The sequence below is a fragment of the Neoarius graeffei genome, chromosome 3 (genome assembly GCF_027579695.1).
Source record: "Neoarius graeffei isolate fNeoGra1 chromosome 3, fNeoGra1.pri, whole genome shotgun sequence".
Taxonomy (NCBI): domain Eukaryota; kingdom Metazoa; phylum Chordata; class Actinopteri; order Siluriformes; family Ariidae; genus Neoarius; species Neoarius graeffei.
The window spans coordinates 89,955,404-89,978,397 of NC_083571.1; the positions used below are offsets into that span (position 1 = coordinate 89,955,404).

The following is a 22,994-nucleotide window of genomic DNA, read 5'->3' on the forward strand; positions in this document are numbered from 1 at the left end:
GAGTCATCTGATCTAGGATCTACTATAAGTCTGATTGCTTTGGGATTTCTCCTCAGTGGCTGGGTCTTAACCATTGGCATCGCATACATGCTACACAAATACATAAGAACACTACATGCCAAGCTGGATAAGATAGTCTGCGTCCCTGACAGCTTTAGCCACAGTAGCGCATGCTTTCTGGCCAGACCACCCGCTGTTATTACCTTTCCAGAAGATTAGGCTTACTAACCCAAGCACTAATACTTCTTTTCTTTCCTTCATTCCTTCTCTTCTCTTGTTTTTATGCATAGGAAATGAAGTAACTATGTAGTGTTTAATGGGTTTTTTTTTATATAGATGTGATTTTGACCTAGTTAGATAGAAAGTGATTATATGCCCAAATGCTTACAGCCTGATATTGGCCCAAATGCCTATGCCTCCAACTGTCTTACTAGGACTCATGAGTTTACACAGGTTTCACAGGACACCATGGATGCTGTACAGAGGATGCTACCTCAAGGACTATGGACATGTGGACTGTACTGTATTGTGCTCTCAGTGCTACGTCTCTGTCATACCCCTGAGACCAAAAGGGGGAATGTAGGGACAGCCACAGTCCCTGTCTAGAACTACAAATCCCATCAACTAACTTCCGCGATGACCTATGTCACAGCATCCATGATCACCTATGTCACATCACGTCACCGACTCTATAAGTGACCCGGATATCCTCAACTCGCTCTCTCTGTCTGTGGATCTTCGCATCATACAAATGTATAGAGATACCCCCCCGCTCATCGGACAATCCGAAAATCACAACGTCTGCCTTGCAAGAAAGAAGACTCAGCACGCTTTCATACATACCACTGGCCACGGTAAAGAGTACCTAAGTTGTGTCGTCTCACTCAATTGAGTTACAACCGGTTTATTTGTTTATTATAAGTAATGTTACGACTGCAGCCCAAGCAGTTAATTAAAAGTTAGAAGCGACTGGATTCCTTCTGACTTAATCGCTGTGCACATTATTGATCAGAGACTTTTCCTCACGAACGATGAAGCTTCGGATCAAGGAATTCTCTGCATATCCTGCATTGAAGCAAGATACTGGAAGTAAGGCTGGCATTTGGGCAAACTAGTCTTAGGAATTAGCTTTATGAAGTAGTGTGAATTTAAACTCAGAAACTGTTTACACTATAGACACTTATAGTGTCGAGTTGATCATTGTGTTCTACATTATTCTCTCCAGTGTTTTAATAGATAGGTTGTTGCATGCTCTTTTCTCTATCCTCTCTAACACCCCTTAATTTCATTATTACACACACTTTGACCTCATCAAGATTTCAGTGGATTTGGTAATGTTATAAGGTAGTGAAATTAGCAACCACAACGAATTCCTTTGTCTCAAGAAAACCACGAGGTGATTGTCCCTTCCCCCCAACACCTTAGATAACATTCCAATCTCTGATTTATTACAGCACACACACACACACACACACGCTCACATGCTCACACACACATACACACACGCTCACACACACACATGTACTACCTCACTCTGTGCCTTGTCTATATATATTGTTGCTGACCATATTGAATGTATTCAACTGCTATTACCCATTTAGTATCATTGTTATAATAAATTAAATTATTCTATTAAACTGTGCTTGTCTGTTTTTTGCTGCTGTATTCTTGAAGTCACACAATCTCAAAGAACTCCAAATTGCCTTCACCCAAGTGTATATGAATCCTATTGGCTGTAGTGTCTATGTAATACAGTAAGTAATACATTATTGCTGCATCAGTAGTGATCATAATAATTTGGAATATACCATAATTTAGCTGTTTGGTAATTTATTATTAAACACTAAAATTAATGGTATTATTAATGAGACTGATTTAATGAGACTGATCACTTAAGACCAATTGCACCCACACTAGTTATTAAAGATAAATTGAAAGGTGAATTTAAATTGTATTTGGAAAATAACGATAATGAAGTAGTGACTCCACCTATACTCTGGGATGCATTAAAAGCGGTGATTAGGGGTAAAATAATAACCATATCCTCATATGAGAAGAAAATTAGAGAACAAAAACTCAAAAAATTAGAAGAGGATTTGAAGAGACTACAGAAAGAACACGCAAAGTCTCTCAAAGATGACAACAAAAGATTATAAAACTAAAAAAAGAAATAGATGAAATAAATACTCATGAAATTTTAAAAAAAGCTCCTTTTTACAAAGCAACAGTACTATGAGGTAGGTAGAAAATCGCTGAAACTTCTATCATACAGGTTAAGAAAACAACAAGTGTATAGAACTATACATAAAATAAGAAACTCCACAACAAATGAAATAGAAACTAATCCGGAGAAAATCCAGAAGTGCTTCCAAAAATACTATAAAACATTATATTCCCAACCACAAACAAGCAGCAACGACCAGATCGATGCCTTTCCGGCCCAGATAAATCTTCCAAAGATCACTGATGAACAAAATGGAAAATTAATATCTAAAATAACAAAAGAAGAAATTCAATCAGCAGTCAGGAGAATGAAGGGGGGGTCTCCAGGGACAGATGGTTTTCCCACAGAATGGTACAAAATAATGCACGATCAACTAATTCCAACATTATTAAAAATGTTCAACTGGGTTTTGGAAAACAAAAACATCCCGCCCTCATGGAGGGAGGCAATGATTTTGGTCATACCTTAGGAAGGGAAAGACAAATTGGAGTGTGGGAATTATCGTCCTGTAAGTCTTCTAAATAATAATTATAAACTATTCACCTCCATATTATCTAAAAGAATAGAACTGATATTACCAGTTTTAATACATAAGGACCAGACTGGCTTTGTCAGACAAAGACAGACCCAAGACAACATCAGAAAAACACTGCAAGTTATGAGACAAGACACACAACAAAGACTGGAGACACTGATACTAAGTTTGGATGCAGAGAAAGCATTTGATTCAGTGAGGTGGTTATTTTTATATAAAGTGCTTTCAAAATTTGGTTTCCATACAACTGTAGGTACATTCCACTAAGAAACTACATTTCCCATCAGCCCACTTCCGCGTTGACCTGCGTCACGCCGGGGCGGGATCATCTACAGCATCCTCGCTGAAAGCATAAGACAAAGGGGAAATGCTCTGCCCTTCCTCTTTCCGTCTCTGGACCGGTGGTCTTCAGACACAAAGAGACTGCTCGTTTTGCGGGCAAACCCGAAAACACCTCTTTCTTGCAAGATCCATCATTCAGCGCGATTTCTTTCTTACCCTTGGCCCAGGTAAACTCCAGAGTCGCGTGATCTTTAAACTCAACCTGAGTTACAGCCGGTTTATTCGTATTAGAAGTGATGTCACGACTGCCACTCAAATGCAGTTTTTAATTAAAAGTTAAGAAGCGATTGAATCCTTTTTAACTCAAAAGCGCTGTGCATATTATTCTGATCAGAGACTTCTCCTCACGAACGCTGAAGTTCGGACCAAGAATCCTCTGCTTTCCACGGGAACCACCCAAGTGCTCCGCTGGACCAGAAAGTTCTCTACGCCTCCATCACAAGCGGCTCACGTGCTCCAACGGCGAGGCCCGAAACTACAACGGCGAATATTTCTTCATATCTTGCTAAAGGCAGGATTAAGTAAGAATTTGGCATTTGGGCATAATTAAAGATCAGTCTAAGGAATTTAGCTTTATTGAAATAGTGTGAATTTAAACCCAGGTTTATCTGTTACACTGTTAAACACGCAGCATGTTGAATTGTTCTATTTTTGTTTTAATCTCAATTGTTTTAATAGACAGGCTGTGCATGCTTCTCTCTCTCTTATTCTTACTAACATTTTAAATTCATTATTATACATCTTGATCTCATCAAGATTTCAGTGGATTCAGTATGGTTATGAGCTAGTGGGTTAGCTACAGCTTCCCTTTGTCTGCTTAGCAACACAAAGCTAATCAAGGCCTACCATGTGCTCAGCAGGCCATCAGGCCTGATAAACCACACCTCAGCTAGAAATCCACAGGCTATTTTTTGTTCAGGCCACGTGGCCACTCACAAACACACCCTAGTTAGCTACGGCTAATTCCTTTGTCTTTAGCAACTTATGCTCAGTAGGCCTCACCAGGCCTAACAAACACACTTTAGCTAGGCCATAGGGCCTTTCACAAACACACACTAACAACACAAGACTAATCTAGGCCTCCACCACGTGTAGTTAGCTACACGAGGCTAAACACATGGTCAAGTCCTTCCCACACACACACACACAAGCACACATTAGCAACAGAGCTAATCCTTTGTTCTATTTAGATAACATTCCTTTGTTTTGGCTAGCAACAAGCTAGGCCATACACACACACACACACACACACACACACACACACCATATCATATTTGTATATATTGATTATCCAATTTTATCTTTGTTATAATAAATTCATTTATTATCAAAGCTGTGTGTATTCATCTTGTTGGTGTTCCAATATTTCCAAAGTCCCCAATCTCTCAAAGAATTCAAAAAGGTGCATATAAGTTATGTAATATGGTGAGTGATCATAATAATTTTGAAATATACCATAATTTAGCTGTTTGGTAATTTGTTATTAAGCACCAGGATTAATGGTATGATTCACTTTGAATGATTCACTGATTTGCTTTGAATGATTCACTGATTCGATTCACTAACCGATTCACTAAATGATTCACTGAATCATTCACTTGAATGATTCACCTGAATGATTCACTTCAAACGATTCAATGAGACTGATTCCATGGTATGATTCAATTCAAATGAGTCAAATTAAATGATTCAATGGGATTGATTCAATTTAATTATTAACCTTCAAATTTAATGAGACTGATTTAATGAGATCACTTAATAATTACCAAATGCACCTACACAACTATACAGTAAACATCGCATACAACGGCCTCGGATAAACTGGATATTTGCCTACACTGTACTGATTCTCGTGGTCCCAGTCCCGTCTAACTATAACTCCTTTAAATTTCATCACATATACCGGCCTTTATATACCGGACAATCGCATATAACGTACCAAAATCTCTGGTCCCAGTCGAGTGCATTTCCATTAAAGTAGCCCCACATACAACGGACACCAATGCAGTTTCCCCCACAAAGAGTTTTTAACACACAATGCACAGTGTGATGTAGCGCAGCATGCTAAGTCTGGTTGCCAATCAGCAATATCTATCAAAGTGATGTCATGCAGCCTGTTTCCCCGACACCATCCAATCAGCACTCAGATAGTTTTGCCGCGCTTTTGTAGGAAAGTCCCCTTCCTTTTCCTGCACTGCCTGGTTTAGGAACACGTGTAAAACCATTTTGATTTTGAATGTTGGTTGGAATGGAATGGCATCGAATAAGCGTAAGCAATGGACATACAAAGAGAGATACGATATTGTCAAGTTTGCCGAGAGTCATCCAGAATGGAAAAAAGTAGAACTAGCTGCCAAATTTGATATAAAAAAACAAACATTATCTGACATTCTGAGAAAGAAAGTTGAGATTGTTTCTATTATTGAAAACCCTGATAAAGTTGCCAAGGATGCAGGCGGCGTCAAGCGTGTTCAGAAAGTCAGTTACAAAGATGTGGATGTGGCACTTTTAGTGTGGTTCCGCCAAAAGGCAGCCTTGCTGGACATAAGAATTGATACAGAAATGCTTCGGCTGAAGGCTGAGTATTTTGCTCGCCAGCTTGGACATGAGGATACCACCATATCTGGGGGCTGGATCGATCGTTTCAAGAGAAGATGGGGCATTGGAAAGGTGCTTAAGTGTGGGGAAGCTGGTTCTGTGGATCAAAATGTTGTTACTGACTGGCAGACAGGGAAGTTAGCCGATATCTTGAAGCGTTACAAAGCAGAAGATATTTATAATACCAATGAGACTGGTCTGTTTTATATGATGTTACCAGAGAATGCCCTGGGCTTTATAGGGGAAACAGTTCATGGGGGTAAGCAGAAAAAGACCAGGATTACCCTATTAGTTGCCGCCAACATGGATGGGTCGGACAAACTTCTGATGTTCATTATCAGTAAGAGTCAGAAGCCACGAGCATTCAAAGGTTGCAGGCAGATACCCCTGGAATATACCGCAAACAAAAAGGCCTGGATGACCAGTCGTTTGTTTGAAGAGTGGCTGAAGAAGCTTGATTCTCGTATGGTGCGTGGAAACAGGACAATCTGCATGATTGTGGACAACTGTCCAGCTCATCCTGATGTTGACCTACAGAACATCGAGTTGGTTTTTCTGCCGCCGAATACGACAAGCGTTACCCAGCTCATGGATGGTGGGATCATCAAGAACCTGAAGTTCTACTATCGAAGGATTCTTGCTACAAGGAGGTTGGAGGCAGCAGAAAAGGATGAACAGTTCAAATGGGACCTCTTAGATGCATTGTTTGCAATAAAGACCGCATGGGCCAACGTCAAGACTAGTCCGATCATCAATGTCTACAGGTAAGGTTAAGAGACAATTTTTCTAAGACTCAGGCAGAGTGTGATACACCACGTCTCAGATTTGCCTGAATTTTTTTCCGAGATAGGCAAATTGTCCCTAGTAAGGAAAATGAGGCGAATTGTCCCTAGTAAGGAAAATGACACTTTTGGCAGTCAGTACTGTACTTCTTTTTGTCATTTTTGAAGGTTCTACAGGGGTTTCCATAAAAAAAACCCATTTATGAGCATTTGGTTTTCAAACGGAAATATTTCATTGCGCCCTGAGTCAACCTCCATGATATTCATGGGAGCATATCTATGAGGCCTAGGGTTTTGTTTGGTGGTGTTATTTTCTAAGTTGACACAGGGCGCATGACATAGGGGGCACTGAAAGTCATGACATTTGGCTGCTGACAGGCTTTTTCCATGAGTGATTGTGACAAATGTACTGAGTGAACCTCATTCTTTTATAGATATAAGGGTGCATACACCTTTCCACTACAAATTTGCATGATAATCAGGGAAGTCCATTTTTTTTGGAAACCCCTGTAGAATCCCCCAACATGACGAAGGGGGTGCTGAGTGCTAGAAATGTGATTTTGTTCAACTGGCACCATGCGTCTACCCATAAAAAAGTTTGGGTGAAATCTAAGTCATAGTGTATCAAGGCTAATGGTTAAGTTATGACTTAGAAAAACCATCTCTTAATGCGCTTAGAAGGTAGTGTAGGTTAGCATCAGTGGCGGCAATAGCTCTAGCATCTATACAATCTTTCTGAAACCCCTGTCCACCAGGTTTGAATTTTGTAAATGTTAGGAGTGACAATTTCATTTTGTTGGTTTAATAAAAGTACCATTTTTAATATCTAATGTTTTTTTTTAAAACTTCCGCCCCAGCGTAACAGTCATCCTAAAAAGTATTCAGACGCAAAATGACTAAGCCACAAAATACACAGATCATAGTTCGAGCGCACAGATTATTTTAGCATGTTTAGCCTTAAGATAAAAAGGTTTAATCTTCAAACTGTTACAATGAATTATAATAATTTTTATTTCCGATTCATTTCAGGAAGGTGGGCTTTATCTCTACTTACAAAGATGAACAACCCTGAGAAGTAGAAATGGTCGAACCAACTGATGCCACGGACACTGACCAACAAGATCATTGAGAATTCAGAAATGTCTGGGACAGGTTGAGGGAATTTCTTGCAGAAAGGATGCCAGAAAACATGGACGATTACCTCGACATTAATGCAGATGAAAATGAGGCAAGTCTGTAAGGCCTAACTGTTTGTTTGAAAGGGTCACTGCATTCTGCTTTCCTTACTAACTTACATGTGCGTAGTAATATCATAATCTTGCATCGCAGATTTTAATGTTTTATCTTGTCCTCTGTCTCATTCCAGGTTTATGAAGTGATGACTGACCAAGAGATTGTGGAGTCTGTCCAGTCCCTGGCTAGTGCCGATTCTGATGTTGAGATACGTAGCTGGCGATGAAGGGGATGGTCCAGCTGATGAGGGAGCCACTGAACCACCTCCACCCCCATCAGTCAACGCGACTTATGATGCTGTAGACATCATTCGGCGTTTCGCTCTCACCATGCTAGAGTCTTCAGACACAGATGACGTCTTCAAACTCACACAGAAAATGGAGATTCTGTTAACCAATGAAGCCCCAAAGTGGCTTAAGCAAAGCTCAATTTTGGACTTTGTGCAGTCATAAGTTGTGTTCTAACCCGCCACAGAGGGGTTAAGGTGTGCGGGACTGATCCGCTGTACAAACTTTGTGTTTGTAATCCAAGTACTTCAGTACACAGCTGGAAGTTGTTTTTACTGCCGAATCATTCCTCACAGTGTTACATAATGAACACTCTATTCAACTTCGCATACATGTAGATTCAGTGTATCTTGCAGTGTTTTGAATTGTGAGAACTCTCTTTTTCAGTCAGTCAATCATCTTGCAGTCACAGGGCATTTGACTAGTAATTGATTCATTTAGGTCTTTTGATGATGTATGGTCGGAGTCTCAGACATTTGACCATAATTGCTTCTTTTTGGTCTTTTGATGATGTAGGGTCGGAGTCTCAGGGCATTTGACCATAATTGCTTCTTTTCTTTATATGGGGTGAGTTAGGGTATTCTGGATTAACTGTTAAATGTACAGTGCTGGTAGGAAATAATAAAGATACCTAATGAATGGCAAAAGGACTTTAATTTCTTTGAAATAATCAAAATATCACATACATGTACATGTGTACGTTACAGTGATTGAACATACATGGTCAAAACAGAACAATGTGCACTCCCTTTAAGGTGACTAGGTGTATAACGAACAGTGGTCTGCTATATGCGTATAACAGACAAAGTACGGCATACACATATAACAGACAAAGTACGGTATATGCATACAACAGACTTTGCATATAACGGACAAAAATGGCTGGTCCCAAGTGGTCCGTTATATGCGAGGTTTACTGTAATTGACACAATTGCAGCACTATACAATAAACCAACGTCTAGAATTAAAATCAGTGGAAATTTAACCAATTAATTCATTCTGGAAAGAGGAACAAGACAAGGGTGTTGTGCATCGCTGCTCCTCTTTGCCTTGTTTATAGAACCCATGAGTCAATTGATTAGGCAGAGGTCAGATATAAAGGGGGTAACTTGGGCTGCGCGATATACACTGTATGACGGTAGAAACGATATAAATTTGGCCACAGTAGAGATTTGTGCTCTGACATCATACTGTCGATGACGTCATCGCACCTGCCTCTGTGTGAAAATGGCTGCAAGCACAGGAACGGCGGAGAAGGAGGAGCTAGTAAAAAAAAAAGTGCTACATCCATGATTTGGACATGGTTCGGGTTTAAAAAGTCAGATGTTGAGCAGAAAAATGTCATCTGCAAAGTGTGTGGAGTAACTGTGACCGCCAACAAAGGTGACACGAGCAATTTATTTCACCATTTGAAATCAAAACATGTGCTCGAGTATGCAGAGAGCCAGAGGCTGCGCTCGGCTCAAACACCAGCTCAGTCTACGAACACAGGAGGAATGAAAAAAAGTTTCCCCCGCGACCCAACAACAGACCTCCATTATGCAAGCCTTTTCCAAGAGTACTCCGTATGACAGAAAGAGCACATGGTGGAATGACATAAGAGCCATCACAACACACTTGTGCAAAGACATGGTCCTTTTCCAAACGGTAGAGCGCAGCGGGTTTAAACACCATTAAAACCCTTGATCCAAGACACGAGCCTCCAAGCCACAAGTATTTTACTGAGACAGAAATGCCCAAGGCAGCACGGTGGTGTAGTGGTTAGCGCTGTTGCCTCACAGCAAGAAGGTCCGGGTTCGAGCCCCATGGCCGGCGAGGGCCTTTCTGTGCGAAGTTTGCATGTTCTCCCCGTGTCCGCGTGGGTTTCCTCCGGGTGCTCCAGTTTCCCCCACAGTCCAAAGACATGCAGGTTAGGTTAACTGGTGACTCTAAATTGACCGTAGGTGTGAATGTGAGTGTGAATGGTTGTCTGTGTCTATGTGTCAGCCCTGTGATAACCTGGCGACTTGTCCAGGGTGTACCCCACCTTTCGCCCGTAGTCAGCTGGGATAGGCTCCAGCTTGCCTGCGACCCTGTAGAAGGATAAAGCGGCTAAAGATAATGAGAATGAGAAATGCCCAAACTGTATAGGCAACTCTGAGAGAAAGTTGAGAAAGACCTCCATGAATTAACATACTACGCGACTACTACGGACCTGTGGTCGAGTCGCACAATGGAGCCTTATATCAGCCTCACAATTCATTATATAACAGATGCGTGGAAACTGGCCAGCAGGTGCTTGCAGACTTTGTATTTCCCTGATGACCATACGGGTGAGGCAATAGCAGAAGGATTAAAGGATGCGCTGGAGGAGTCATGGGGCCTCAGGGAAGAATCCTAAGTCTATATTACCACTGACAACGGCGCAAATGTGGTGAAGGCAGTGACGCTAAATGACTGGAGAAGACTGCAATGCTTCGGCCACAGGCTGCATCTCGCCATTGGTAGGTTAAAGTGTAACATTATATACTAATAATTTGCATTTCCAATTTTCAATAGTGTGTGTGTGTGTGTGTGTGTGTGTGTGTGTGTGTCAGCCTCCTAGGGTGATTCACAATGTGGACAATGATAAAGATAATTTTAAGTTTCACACCTCCATGGTGTAAAATTATTCAGATTCATTAATTTAATCTGTTATTAGATAACTGTATAGTATTTTTATGTTTTGTTGAAGAGATGTCTGGTGCTCTGTAGGTGAAACTAAACGAATAACCTTTATCTTTGTTAACAGAGAAAAATGTGAAAGATCCTCATGTGGAGCGAGCTTTTGACGTGTGTAAAAAGATTGAGTGCTTTTTCATATACATGGAAAAGGAAGAGAGAATTGGCTGCTGCCCAGGCTGACCTACACCTGCCTCCTCACAGGCTCATCACCAAAACACCAACAAGGTGGGGGTCACGACAACAAATGATAGAGCGGGTTCTTGAACAGAAGGCCATATCACAGGTCCTGAAAACAGATAAAAAGACCAGACATCTGGTACCTACTTGGCAGGACATTGATGTTTGGGAAGCTGTGAACAAGACCCTCAGCCTTCTAATGGAGTTCACCAATGCACTGTCTGGGGAGGAGTACGTCAGTGTGTCATACCTCAAACCTGTGCTCCATCTACTGAACAATACAGTTCTTCCTCACTCTGATGATGACACAGACCTGACAAAACAAATGAAGATGGCCATCCTCCAGTATCTTAATGATAAATACAACCCCGATTCCAAAAAAGTTGGGACAAAGTACAAATTGTAAATAAAAATGGAATGCAATAATTTACAAATCTCAAAAACTGATATTGTATTCACAATAGAACATAGACAACATATCAAATGTCGAAAGTGAGACATTTTGAAATTTCATGCCAAATATTGGCTCATTTGAAATTTTATGACAGCAACACATCTCAAAAAAGTTGGGACAAGGGCAATAAGAGGCTGGAAAAGTTAAAGGTACCAAAAAGGAACAGCTGGAGGACCAAATTGCAACTCATTAGGTCAATTGGCAATAGGTCATTAACATGAATGGGTATAAAAAGAGCATCTTGGAGTGGCAGTGGCTCTCAGAAGTAAAGATGGGAAGAGGATCACCAATCCCCCTAATTCTGCGCTGACAAATAGTGGAGCAATATCAGAAAGGAGTTCGACAGTGTAAAATTGCAAAGAGTTTGAACATATCATCATCTACAGTGCATAATATCATCAAAAGATTCAGAGAATCTGGAAGAATCTCTGTGCGTAAGGGTCAAGGCCGGAAAACCATACTGGGTGCCTGTGATCTTCGGGCCCTTAGATGGCACTGCATCACATACAGGCATGCTTCTGTATTGGAAATCACAAAATGGGCTCAGGAATATTTCCAGAGAACATTATCTGTGAACACAATTCACCGTGCCATCCGCCGTTGCCAGCTAAAACTCTATTGTTCAAAGAAGAAGCCATATCTAAACACGATCCAGAAGCGCAGACGTCTTCTCTGGGCCAAGGCTCATTTAAAATGGACTGTGGCAAAGTGGAAAACTGTTCTGTGGTCAGACGAATCAAAATTTGAAGTTCTTTATGGAAATCAGGGACGCCGTGTCATTTGGACTAAAGAGGAGAAGGACGACCCAAGTTGTTATCAGCGCTCAGTTTAGAAGCCTGCATCTCTGATGGTATGGGGTTGCATTAGTGTGTGTGGCATGGGCAGCTTACACATCTGGAAAGACACCATCAATCCTGAAAGGTATATCCAGGTTCTAGAGCAATATATGCTCCCATCCAGATGACGTCTCTTTCAGGGAAGACCTTGCATTTTCCAACATGACAATGCCAAACAACATACTGCATCAATTACAACATCATGGCTGCGTAGAAGAAGGGTCCGGGTACTGAACTGGCCAGCCTGCAGTCCAGATCTTTCACCCATAGGAAACATTTGGCGCATCATAAAATGGAAGATAGGACAAAAAAGACCTAAGACAGTTGAGCAACTAGAATCCTACATTAGACAAGAATGGGTTAACATTCCTATCCCTAAACTTGAGCAACTTGTCTCCTCAGTCCCCAGACATTTACAGACTGTTGTAAAGAGAAAAGGGGATGTCTCACAGTGGTAAACATGGCCTTGTCCCAACTTTTTTGAAATGTGTTGTTGTCATGAAATTTAAAATCACCTAATTTTTCTCTTTAAATGATACATTTTCTCACTTTAAACATTTGATATGTCCTCCATGTTCTATTCTGAATAAAATATGGAATTTTGAAACTTCCACATCATTGCATTCCGTTTTTATTTACAATTTGTACTTTGTCCCAACTTTTTTGGAATCAGGGTTGTATTCTGACCCTGCTACCAATGACCTGCTGGACATGGCGTCCTTTGCTGATCCATGCTTTAAAGACTCCTACATAGCTGATGACAGAAAGGACTACATCAAGACCAGAGCAGCAGCGGAAATTCAAGCACTGCTTGAGAAGCAAGCTGAAGCTGTACCTGCCACAGAGTCACCCCCACAAACAAGCACTGCAGCTGCTGGTGGAGCTGTGGAGAGAGAGGCAAAGAAGGTGAAAACGAAGTCTAGGCAGTTTTTCCAAAAAAGCATCCACTCAGCCTGGCCCAGCTGCTCTCTCTGATAGAGATGCCATTGAAGTGGAGATAAAAAGCTACCTGTAGTCAGTGGAAGTTGACAGAGAAGCTAACCCACTAGAGTGGTGGAAGCTGCACCAGGCTAATTTCCCAAGGGTGGCAAACCTCGCAAAGAAATATCTTTGCATTCCTGCCACCAGTGCCCCTTCAGAGAAGGCATTTAGCACTGGTGGCAATATTGTCACATGCTACCGGTCTGCATTAAAGCCAGAGACTGTGGACAAGCTTGTGTTTCTGGCTAACAACCTATAAAAGAGGATGGGAACTTGGGAAGCAAGTGAACTGGAGTAAACACTAAAGTTCAGTGTTGCAGCTTGTGATTTTAATTTGAAATATGCTGCTTTTTGTTATTGTTGTTTTTTACTGAAAAGATGCTAAGTATACTGTAAGTGTTTCTCTCTTAAAATATATTGTTCAAATCAGTCAGTGACACTTTTGCGCAACAGACAAAACAAAATAAAAGTCTGTTCTGTGTACTTGAAGTAGTGTTATTTAGAATTGTATTTTTGTGTTCTTTAAGATGTGGAAAATTTGTTTGGTAACTTTTGCACTATTTTGGATTAGAAAAGAAAACCTTATTGTTGGTAACCAAAGTTCAGTGTTTGTGTTTGCAGCTTGATTGTAATTTGAAATATGAAACCAAATGTTCAGTGACAGTTTTTGCACAAGAGAACAAAAGCCTGTTCTGTCTGTGTACTTGAAGTAGTGTTATTAGAATATCTATTTATTTTTTGTGTTCTTTAAGATGTGGAAAATGTAATGTTTGGTGTCTTTTGCACTATTTTGGATTACAGAACCTTTTCACTGTTTTTGCCATTTGCCTGATAGAAAACCTCTCTTCCTTGAAGTACTGTTTACAATATCCACTTTATTTTTGTAAGAATTTTGTACTTCTGAGGTGCCATCCTTACTTCTGTTGTTTTTCTGCACAATAAATGCTCAAAAAATTACATTATATCTTTGCTTTTTTGCTGTTGTTTAAATCAATTTAGCTTTGCTAAGGGACTACAAAACCCATTCAGAAACACTTCCATTATACAGTAAGTTTTACACCGTGACATTTATACTGCGATATATACCGTTACCGTGAAGAGATTCAATTTATACCGTGATATGAATTTTGGGTCATACCGCCCAGCCCTAGGGGTAATAATGACATCCGGGGAGCAAAAACTGGCCCTGTTTGCTGACGATTTATTGTTAAGTATAACGCAACCTAGACAGACACTCCCAAAACTGATGAAATTGCTAGAGGAATTTGGTTTAATTTCTGGTTACAAAATTAATATCAACAAAACTCAAGTATTAACATTTAACTATGACCCTCCATCTTCAATTAAGATCATGTACAATTGGAATTGGGATGCTGAGTTTATCAATTATTTGGGTGTCTTACTACCTAGGGACTTCTTGAGACTGTATGATATCAATTACGGCCCACTAAATTCAAAGATAAAGTCTGATATACATAGATGGAATGTTATTCCCTTTTTAAGTTTAAGCTCCTGGATAGTCAATCAGGATGAATATTCTTCCACGGATGCTGTACTTTTTTCAGTGTCTGCCAGTCAAAATACCATCCAAGCAGTTCTTAGAATGGGACAGATTAATAGCAAGGTATTTGTGGCAAGGGAAAAGGGCCAGAATTAAATTTAAGATGCTGCAATTAAGAAAAGAAAAGGGTGGAATGGGCCTTCCCTGCTTACAGGAATACTACCATGCAGCCCAACTGAGACCTTTAGTCTGCCTATGTTCACCAACATACACTGCAGCATGGAAGGAAATAGAAGGCACTATGATAAAAGGAATCCCAATAACAGCCCTACTAAGTGATAACAAATTACAAGGAGAACAGAAGATCCCAGAAGACTCTATAACAGGCAGTTTTCTGAAGTCCTGGCAGGAAATAGTCAAAATTTGCGGATTAAGAGACGCATCTAAAATTATGAGGTGGTGAGCCTATGATTCAGACTTTGCACCAAATAGAATCGATGACAGATTTAAGATATGGATCTCAAAAGGTTTAACTACCTATTATTCATTCATCCACAAAGGGACATTTCAGAGTTTTGAAACCTTACAGAAGGATCATGGACTGGGAAGAGATGATTTTTTAGGTACCTGCAAGTGAGACATAATTTTAACAAAAATTTTAAAGAGGTGTTGGGAAAAGGTGAGTCAGGGTTCATGGAGGTATTTTTATCATTAACTAAGCCCAGATCAGAATCCAGCCACTGGGGGTGCAAACTCTTGGCGCCGGTCCCAAGCCTGGATAAATTGGAGAGGGTCGCGTCAGGAAGAGCATCCGGTGTAAAACTGTGCCAAATCTAACATGCGGAATGAAAAGAGAAATACCATACTGGATCGGTCAGGGCCCGGGTTAACAACGACCGCCTCTGGTACTGTTGGTCAACAGGGTGCCGGTGGAAAGTGTGCTACTGTTGTGCCAAAACGGAGAAGGAGAAAGAGAGGGGGGAGGTGTGTTAGGAGAGAGCGTGAAAGATGGAAGGGAAGGAGCTTAGAATTGAGGGTAGGAACACTGAATGTGGGAAGATTGGCAGAGTGAGAGTGTTAGCAGGTATGATGGAAAGAAGGAAATTGGACATTTTGTGTGTGCAGGAGATGAGGTGGAAAGGAAGCAAGGCCAAGAACATTGGAGATGGATGCAAGTTGTTTTATTATGGAGTCAATGGAAAGAGAAATGGTGTTGGTATCATTTTGAGAGGAGAGTTGGTCAACAGTGTGATTGATGTGAAGAGGGTGTCAGATAGAGTGATAGGCATGAAGTTGGAGATTCAAGGAGTGGTAATCAATGTTGTGTGTACGTACGCCCCACAGGTTGGATGTGAGAATGAAGAGAAAGAGTCTTTCTTGGAAAAGATGGATGAAGTGGTCAAAAGTATACCGAGGGAGGAGCGTGTGCTGATAGGAGCAGATTTCAATGAACATGTTGGCGAGGGAAACAGAGGACATGAGGGCGTGATGGGCAGATATGGTGAAAGAGAAATGTGGAAGGGCAAATGGTGGTTGATTTTTCAAAGAGGATGAATTTGGCAATAGTCAATACATACTTCAAGAAGAAAGAGCAGCACAGGGTGACGTTTAAGAGTGGAGGAAGATCTGCACAGGTGGACTACACACTCTGCAGAAGGGGTAACCTGAAGGAGATTGGAGACTAAAGTGATGGCAGGGGAGAGTGTAGCTAGACAACATCAAGTGGTCATGTGCAGGATGAGCTTGAAAGTGAAAAAGAGGAAGCGTGAAATAGTGGAGCCAAAGATTAAGTGGTGGAAACTAAAAGAGGTTGAACATCAGAAGGAGTTTAGGGAAGAAATGAGACAAGCATTGAGTGGTCATGGAAGTCTGCCAGAAGATTGGAATACTACTGCTGTACTAGTAAGAGAGGCAGCAAGGAAGGTGCTAGGGTGGTCATCGGGAAGGAGGAAGGAAGACAAGGAGACATGGTGGTGGAACAAAGAAGTGCAGGAAATTATAAAAGAGAAGAGGCTAGCAAAGAAGAATTGGGATGATCAGAGAGATGAGGAAAGCAGGCGGTTATACAGAGAGACGAGACAGAAGGCAAAAAGAGCGGTAGCAAAGGCGAAAGCAGATGCATACCAGGAGTTGTACGAAAGACTGGAGACCAAAGAAGGAGAGAAAGACCTGTCCAGACTAGCTAGGCAGAGAAACGGGGAAGCGAGGGATGTACGACAGGTAAGAGTGATGAAAGATGTAAATGTAAATGTGCTGACAAACAAAGAGAGTGTATTAAGAAGGTGGAAAGAGTACTTTGAGGATTTATTAAATGAGGAAAATCCAAGAGAGAAAAGGTCAGATTTATTGGAGACAGCAAATCAGGAAGCAGAGTTGGTTAGTAAGGATGAGTTGAGGGCAGCCATGAAAAGAATGAAGACTGGGAAAGCAGTCAGACCAGATGGTATCCCGATTGAGGCTTGGAGATGTTTGGGTGAGATGGATGTGGAGTTCCTAACGAGATTGTTTAATAAGATCCTAGAGAATGAGAAAATACCAAATGAATGGAGGAAGAATGTGCTAGTCCCAATATACAAGAATAAGGGAGATGTACAGAGCTGCAGTAATTACAGAGGAATAAAATTGATGAGCCACACCATGAAGCTATGGGAAAGGGTATTGGAGGCGAGAGTGAGAAGAGAGGTAGCAATCTGTGAACAGCAGTACGGGTTTATGCCAAGAAAAAGCATGTCAGATGCAATCTTTGCTTTAAGAACGTTAATGGAGAAGTACAGAGAAGGCCAGAGAAAGCTACATTGTGTGTTTGTAGACCTGGAGAAGGCATACGATAGAGTGTTGAGAGATGAGTTATGGTATTGTATGAGAAAGAGTGGAGTGAATGAGAAGTATCTTAGAGTGGTGCAAGACATGCATAAGAACAGTTAAACAACAGTGAGGTGTGCAGTTGGAACAACTGAATGGTTCAAGGTGAAGGTGGGACTCCATCAAGGATCTGCTTTGAGCCCTTTTTTGTTTGCCATAGTGATGGATACCTTGATGGATGAAGTGAGGCAAGAGTCACCATGGAACATGATGTTTGCGGATGATATTGTGATATGTGGTGAAAGTAGAAAGGAGGTTGAGTTGGGTTTGGAGAGGTGGAGGTATGCATTGGAATGAAGAGGAATGAAGGTGAGCAGTAGCAAGACAGAATACATGTGCATCAATGAGAATGGGGATGAGAGTGTAGTGAAGTTACAAGGAGTAGACCTAAAGAAGTTGGTGAATTCAAGTACCTGGGGTCAACTGTGCATGAAAATGGGGGCTGCCATAGGTAGGTGAGAAAGAGAGTGCAGGCAGGGTGGAGCAGTTGGAGAAGCATTTCGGGAGTCATTTGTGATAGGAAAGTCCCAGCAAGAGTGAAAGGTAAGATGTATAAGACAGTAGTGAGACCAGCTGTGATGTATGGATTGGAGACCGTACCCTTAATGAAGAGACAGGAGGCAAAGTTGGAGGTGGCGGAGTTGAGGATGTTAAGGTTTGCGATGGGAGTGACAAGGTTGGACAGGATAAGGAACGAGCACATCAGAGGGACAGCACATGTGGAGAGCTTGGGAATTAAACTAAGAGAGAGGAGACTGAGGTGGTATGGGCACATCCTGAGAAGAGATGTGGAGCATGTTGGAAGGACAATGTTGAGGATGGAGCTGCCAGGCAAATGAAAACAAGGAAGGCCAAAGAGGAGATACATGGATGTGGTGAGAAAGGACATGAAAGTGGCAGGTGTGGTAAAGAAGAATGCGGAAGACAGGGAGCAATGGAGACGAAAGATCCGCTGTGGCAACCCCTAATCGGGAGCAGCCAAAAGAAGAAGAAAAAGAACTAAGCCCAGATCAGACAACAAAATTATCTCCAAATTATATAATTCCATACAATTATCTAAACAAGAGAATACAGAATACATAAAGAAGAAATGGGAAAAGGAAGTAAAGGTAATGATCACACAAGAGAGCTGGGAGAAAATATGCCAGCTACAGTGGGCATGGCTGGACTGGGACAAAAAAACGGGCTGGGCATTTTTGACTTAGGCAGGCCAATATTAAGACTTCGACAGGCTCATAATTACCAGAGTACAAACAACTAGTAACCTGCCCCCCGGAGGAGGTTTGGCCAGGTATTGCAATTACCCCGTCTGTTAGTCTGTCTGTCTGTCCCCCTGCAGTGTGTGTGTGTGCCATCTTTATGGGGAGCCAAACACACCGGTTGGGACCAGGTTGCTATCTCTCATTGCGCTTGTTTAAGTATGTATACGCAGCCTCATTCTCTTCGTATCTGTAGCTCAGGCCCCTCTTCCCTGGCTCTATGTGCCATGCTTTTTTCATGCTCTACAGCTCTCTGGTGGGCATGTCTCCAGTCTGACATCCCAGTTATGAATATGCTGGAATCAGTAGTTGTGCTAAAAGCCAAGCATACAAAGCAGAATAAAGCATGATGTTGATTACAGTACGTCAGCCACTTCCTGCTTGTGCCATCTTTGTTAGTGAACACCCTCTTTACAATTGCGTTTGTAGCATCTTGTTTGGGATGATGCATTAAAGGATATGGGACATGAAACATAAAAGCACGCTATATCAGTTTCTTTCCATTAAAAATGTGAATTGCATCAACAAATACAAAATCATCTATTAAATTCAGCAAAATCGTTATATTCGTGATGATTATATGGCATTTCTGCTCGACTTCCGATATGCATTTTTTGCAACCGGAAGAGCCGCTGTCACGTGATCATACGTCACAAAAACTTTCGGGCACAGCACAAGCGGGTAGATGAATGGAGAAGTGGATGACAAGAAAATTGTTTTTATAGTCTTTAAAGTACATTGGACATCATGGTGTATTGTGCTGCTTATGGTTTCAATAATTCCAATGGGAAATGCCCTGGAGTAAGTTTTTTTTGCATTCCCCAAGGACCCGAAGCTGAGGAAAGTGTGGGCTCACCTGCACATGCGCAGTAGGCTTGGTAGGACAATTTTACAGAACACCTGTTGAAAAAAACTTTGCACCTACTGTTTCCCACAAACTGTATTCGGACCATTTCACTGAGGATTCTTTCAACATTAATACTCAGGTACTGAGCGATATTAATTCATGAAACATGAAACAGGAAGCATAAGGATGAGAAAAAAAAAAACAGTTCAAATCGGGAAGCCGCACACACCTGCGCCAGGCTGCACAAATGCACGCAGCTTCCCGACCCAAACCGCCTCTCTCTCATCCTTACACTTCATGCCTCATGCTCCATGAACCAACATCGCTATTTTTTTTTAAATCGAATCTGCGCGATTCAGCCGTGAAAAAGGCGGCATCCGCCGAAAGGCGCGCTGTTTGCATCCCTGCACGGAGGCCAGGGGAGGAATATTTTTGTTGATATGAGTGATCTGGTGCGATTTCGCGACCCCCCTGTTGAATACCTCTGCGCTAAGCGACTGAAAGCCGAGGTAAGGATTAGTATTATAATTTTGGGTGTATCAATTATTGATTATCATAATTCTGACTCGTTTCACCATTTTGAATGTTTTCATCTCGGACTCTGGAAGCATTGTATCTCAATCAATCTTGAAAAATATCAGCAAAAAAAAAAAACTAGCTTGCAACGGACTTTAGCTAGATCTATGATGAACTTTCAATGTATGATACAAAAATAATACTTCTTTCAACAGATCATTAGCCTTTGAGCAGAATTGTTTTTAACTTACCAGGAAGTGTTATCCAGCCGACCGCTTTCAGTTTCATGAGGGCTGAATGAACTCTCACTCTCAGAATCATCTGACCCGTCAGAGTAAAGACAAGATCTATGTTCATGTGAATTTCCAGCTATCGGTTCGAATTGATAGGGTCTAACTTCACATCTCTGTGAAACATCGGGAATATCACTGTCGATGGTGTCCATTTCGGTAACCTGTTTACATTAGATTCCCAAGCGCTGGCTCCTTGGAAAGTTTTTGTGACGTCACGGGTCAAGTAACCACCTAGCTCATTAACGAATCCTTGTTTTACGCTGATGTATAAAAAAACTTGAATAATGTGATGATTTTCACATTTTTGACGCCCTGCAGTGATTTAGATGGCATTTCTTATGTCCTTTATACATAATTATGCCCAGGTAAAAATCCATGTCCCATATCCTTTAAAAACGCTTGCATCCTACCAGGCTCTGGTCGTGAAAAGTAATCTACTGTGTCTTCACTCTCTTTCACCTCACCTGCCACAAGAGCCTGGCTTGACTAGACAGGAAGAGAGGGATAGAATATTGCAATTTATAAACTACTCCATAAATAATTAATTGATTAAATAAATCTATTTGGAACTTGCATGGTGGAGCAGAAACGAAAGCAAAGCACTATTTAATGCAACTGCTACGACATGTTAAAATAACAGTTGCTCATGATTCTCGTGTGATATAGAGCTAACGTTGCTTACTTCCATCACCTTAAAGTCCCTATTATCCTAAGTTAGTCCTAACATTACTGCTTGCTTACCGGCTGCTGCTGTGCTACACTTCCCTCATTCTGTCCCTCGGCTTCGGGTTCCCTTTCAAAAACCTCAAACTGGGACGATGTGGAGGCTACAGCAGTCCCTCCAGTGAACAGGTCTGTTATTTTTGAGCATTTTGCTGTGTCTGCTTCGAGCTGTTTAATTTTTTTCTCTCGCAGCCTCGCCGCACTGCCTTTGAGTTTTGGTTTCTCCATCCTTCCACAGGTAATCTACGAACCGGGCAAAATCTTGGTGGAGCTGATTCGGTGCAGGGAAGGGGCATGGGAGGGGTGGGGGCGCCAGAGCGCTACTGATTGGTTCAGTCCACTGAAAATAGACCAATAGGGCGCCGCGACTCTATATTATGCGCCGGACCGCCGGTTTCAAAGTAAAATTATTATTATAATTATTATTTAATTAATATCTTGGACCGTCAGGCCACTTGGACTGTTAGGCCACCGGGATTTTGCCCGGTACACCAGACGGCCTGCCCAGCCCTGACAGTGGGTCTCAACCGGGTCAAACACATGGCGGGAGTTCTGCTGGAAAAACATCACAAGATTTTTTGTTACACCCATTCAGAAACAACATCAAGGCAACGGGGACGCTTGTTGGAGACTTTGTGGGCCTAATGGAGCCAACTACTTCCATATTTTTTGGGCCTGCCAGGCAATAAGACCTTACTGGGAAGAGATCCACAAACATATAAAAATTTTATTTAATGCAAACATTCCATTTAAATGTGAAACTTTGTATTTGGACAATCTATTGTTTGAAACATGGACCATCAAAGACAAAAAACTGCTGGCTATACTATTAGCAGCCAGTAAGAAATCCGTCACGAGGAAATGGTTTAAAGTAGAACCACCCACCATTGATGAATGGATTGAAATTGTCTATGAGATTTATGTTATGGAGAACATGGACTGAGTATGTAAAACCAATCAGATCTGATTTCATTTGACTGTACTTGTGAATTGTGTGAATCTGCCCTCTTTTTTTATGTGATGTTTTTATTGTCTGAGGTGGCGTGCTCCCCGGTTTTGTTCAATTTTGTTATTAAGCCCAACTGGAATAAGTAGGGGTCCGTAAAAGAAAATCCCAGAAGGGCAGTATGGACAAAATCACTTGAACTTTCTGCATCCATCCTTATCTATGTCCTTGAATGGCTAAAGCTGTAATTAATGTATGGGATGGAAATCTGCCTTTCCAAATAAAAAAAAGAAAGCATCCACAATAACAGTCTATAATATAGGCCACACCAAGTATAATACCCATCATCACAAGACAAATTACATGTTGATAAAATTGTTCATTTTGTGTTTAGTCTGTAGAAACCCATTTCTCTTGTATTCATGAGTCCTGAATGTATAGGAAAGGTTTATTGCTTGTTTTACTTGTAAATGATTTAAAAAAAAAAAATTCTGTCGTAAAAAGACAAAATGTTAGTGATACATAGTGTTAGGCAGACAAAGACTAAAGACTCAAAGGCTCAGACGAAAAACAAAAAAAACAAAACCCAGCCACACTGAAAATGGCAGAGATGGATTCTGAACAGCCCCCTAAAGTAATGGATTGTTTTGGCTGTACTTTGTAATATAACTCTGACTGGTAAGAGAGAGGGGAGAGGAGGAGTAGAGCCTAGTGTTTCCTCGCCATACCAATATCTGGGATTTAATTTGAAATAAAGCAGGAAATTGATTCTCGCTCCACAGTGGCACACCACACAGCAGCAATGATTAAACTGTAAGGAACAGAGGAGGCTCTTGTTCTATGACTCGTGGAAGAGAGTCCCTCTGGAGTTTGCAGTGGTGTGCATGAATGATGG

At 41.3% G+C, this 22,994-nt stretch overlaps 1 protein-coding gene across 1 annotated transcript; it reads left to right on the top strand.

The window, feature by feature from the left end:
• Positions 1–5,354: 5,354 nt before the first annotated feature.
• LOC132882625 (tigger transposable element-derived protein 4-like) lies at positions 5,355–6,467 on the top strand. The gene has a single exon (XM_060915712.1). The coding sequence runs from the start codon at positions 5,355–5,357 to the stop codon at positions 6,465–6,467; it is 1,113 nt and encodes a 370-aa protein (XP_060771695.1).
• The last annotated feature ends 16,527 nt before the right edge of the window (positions 6,468–22,994 follow it).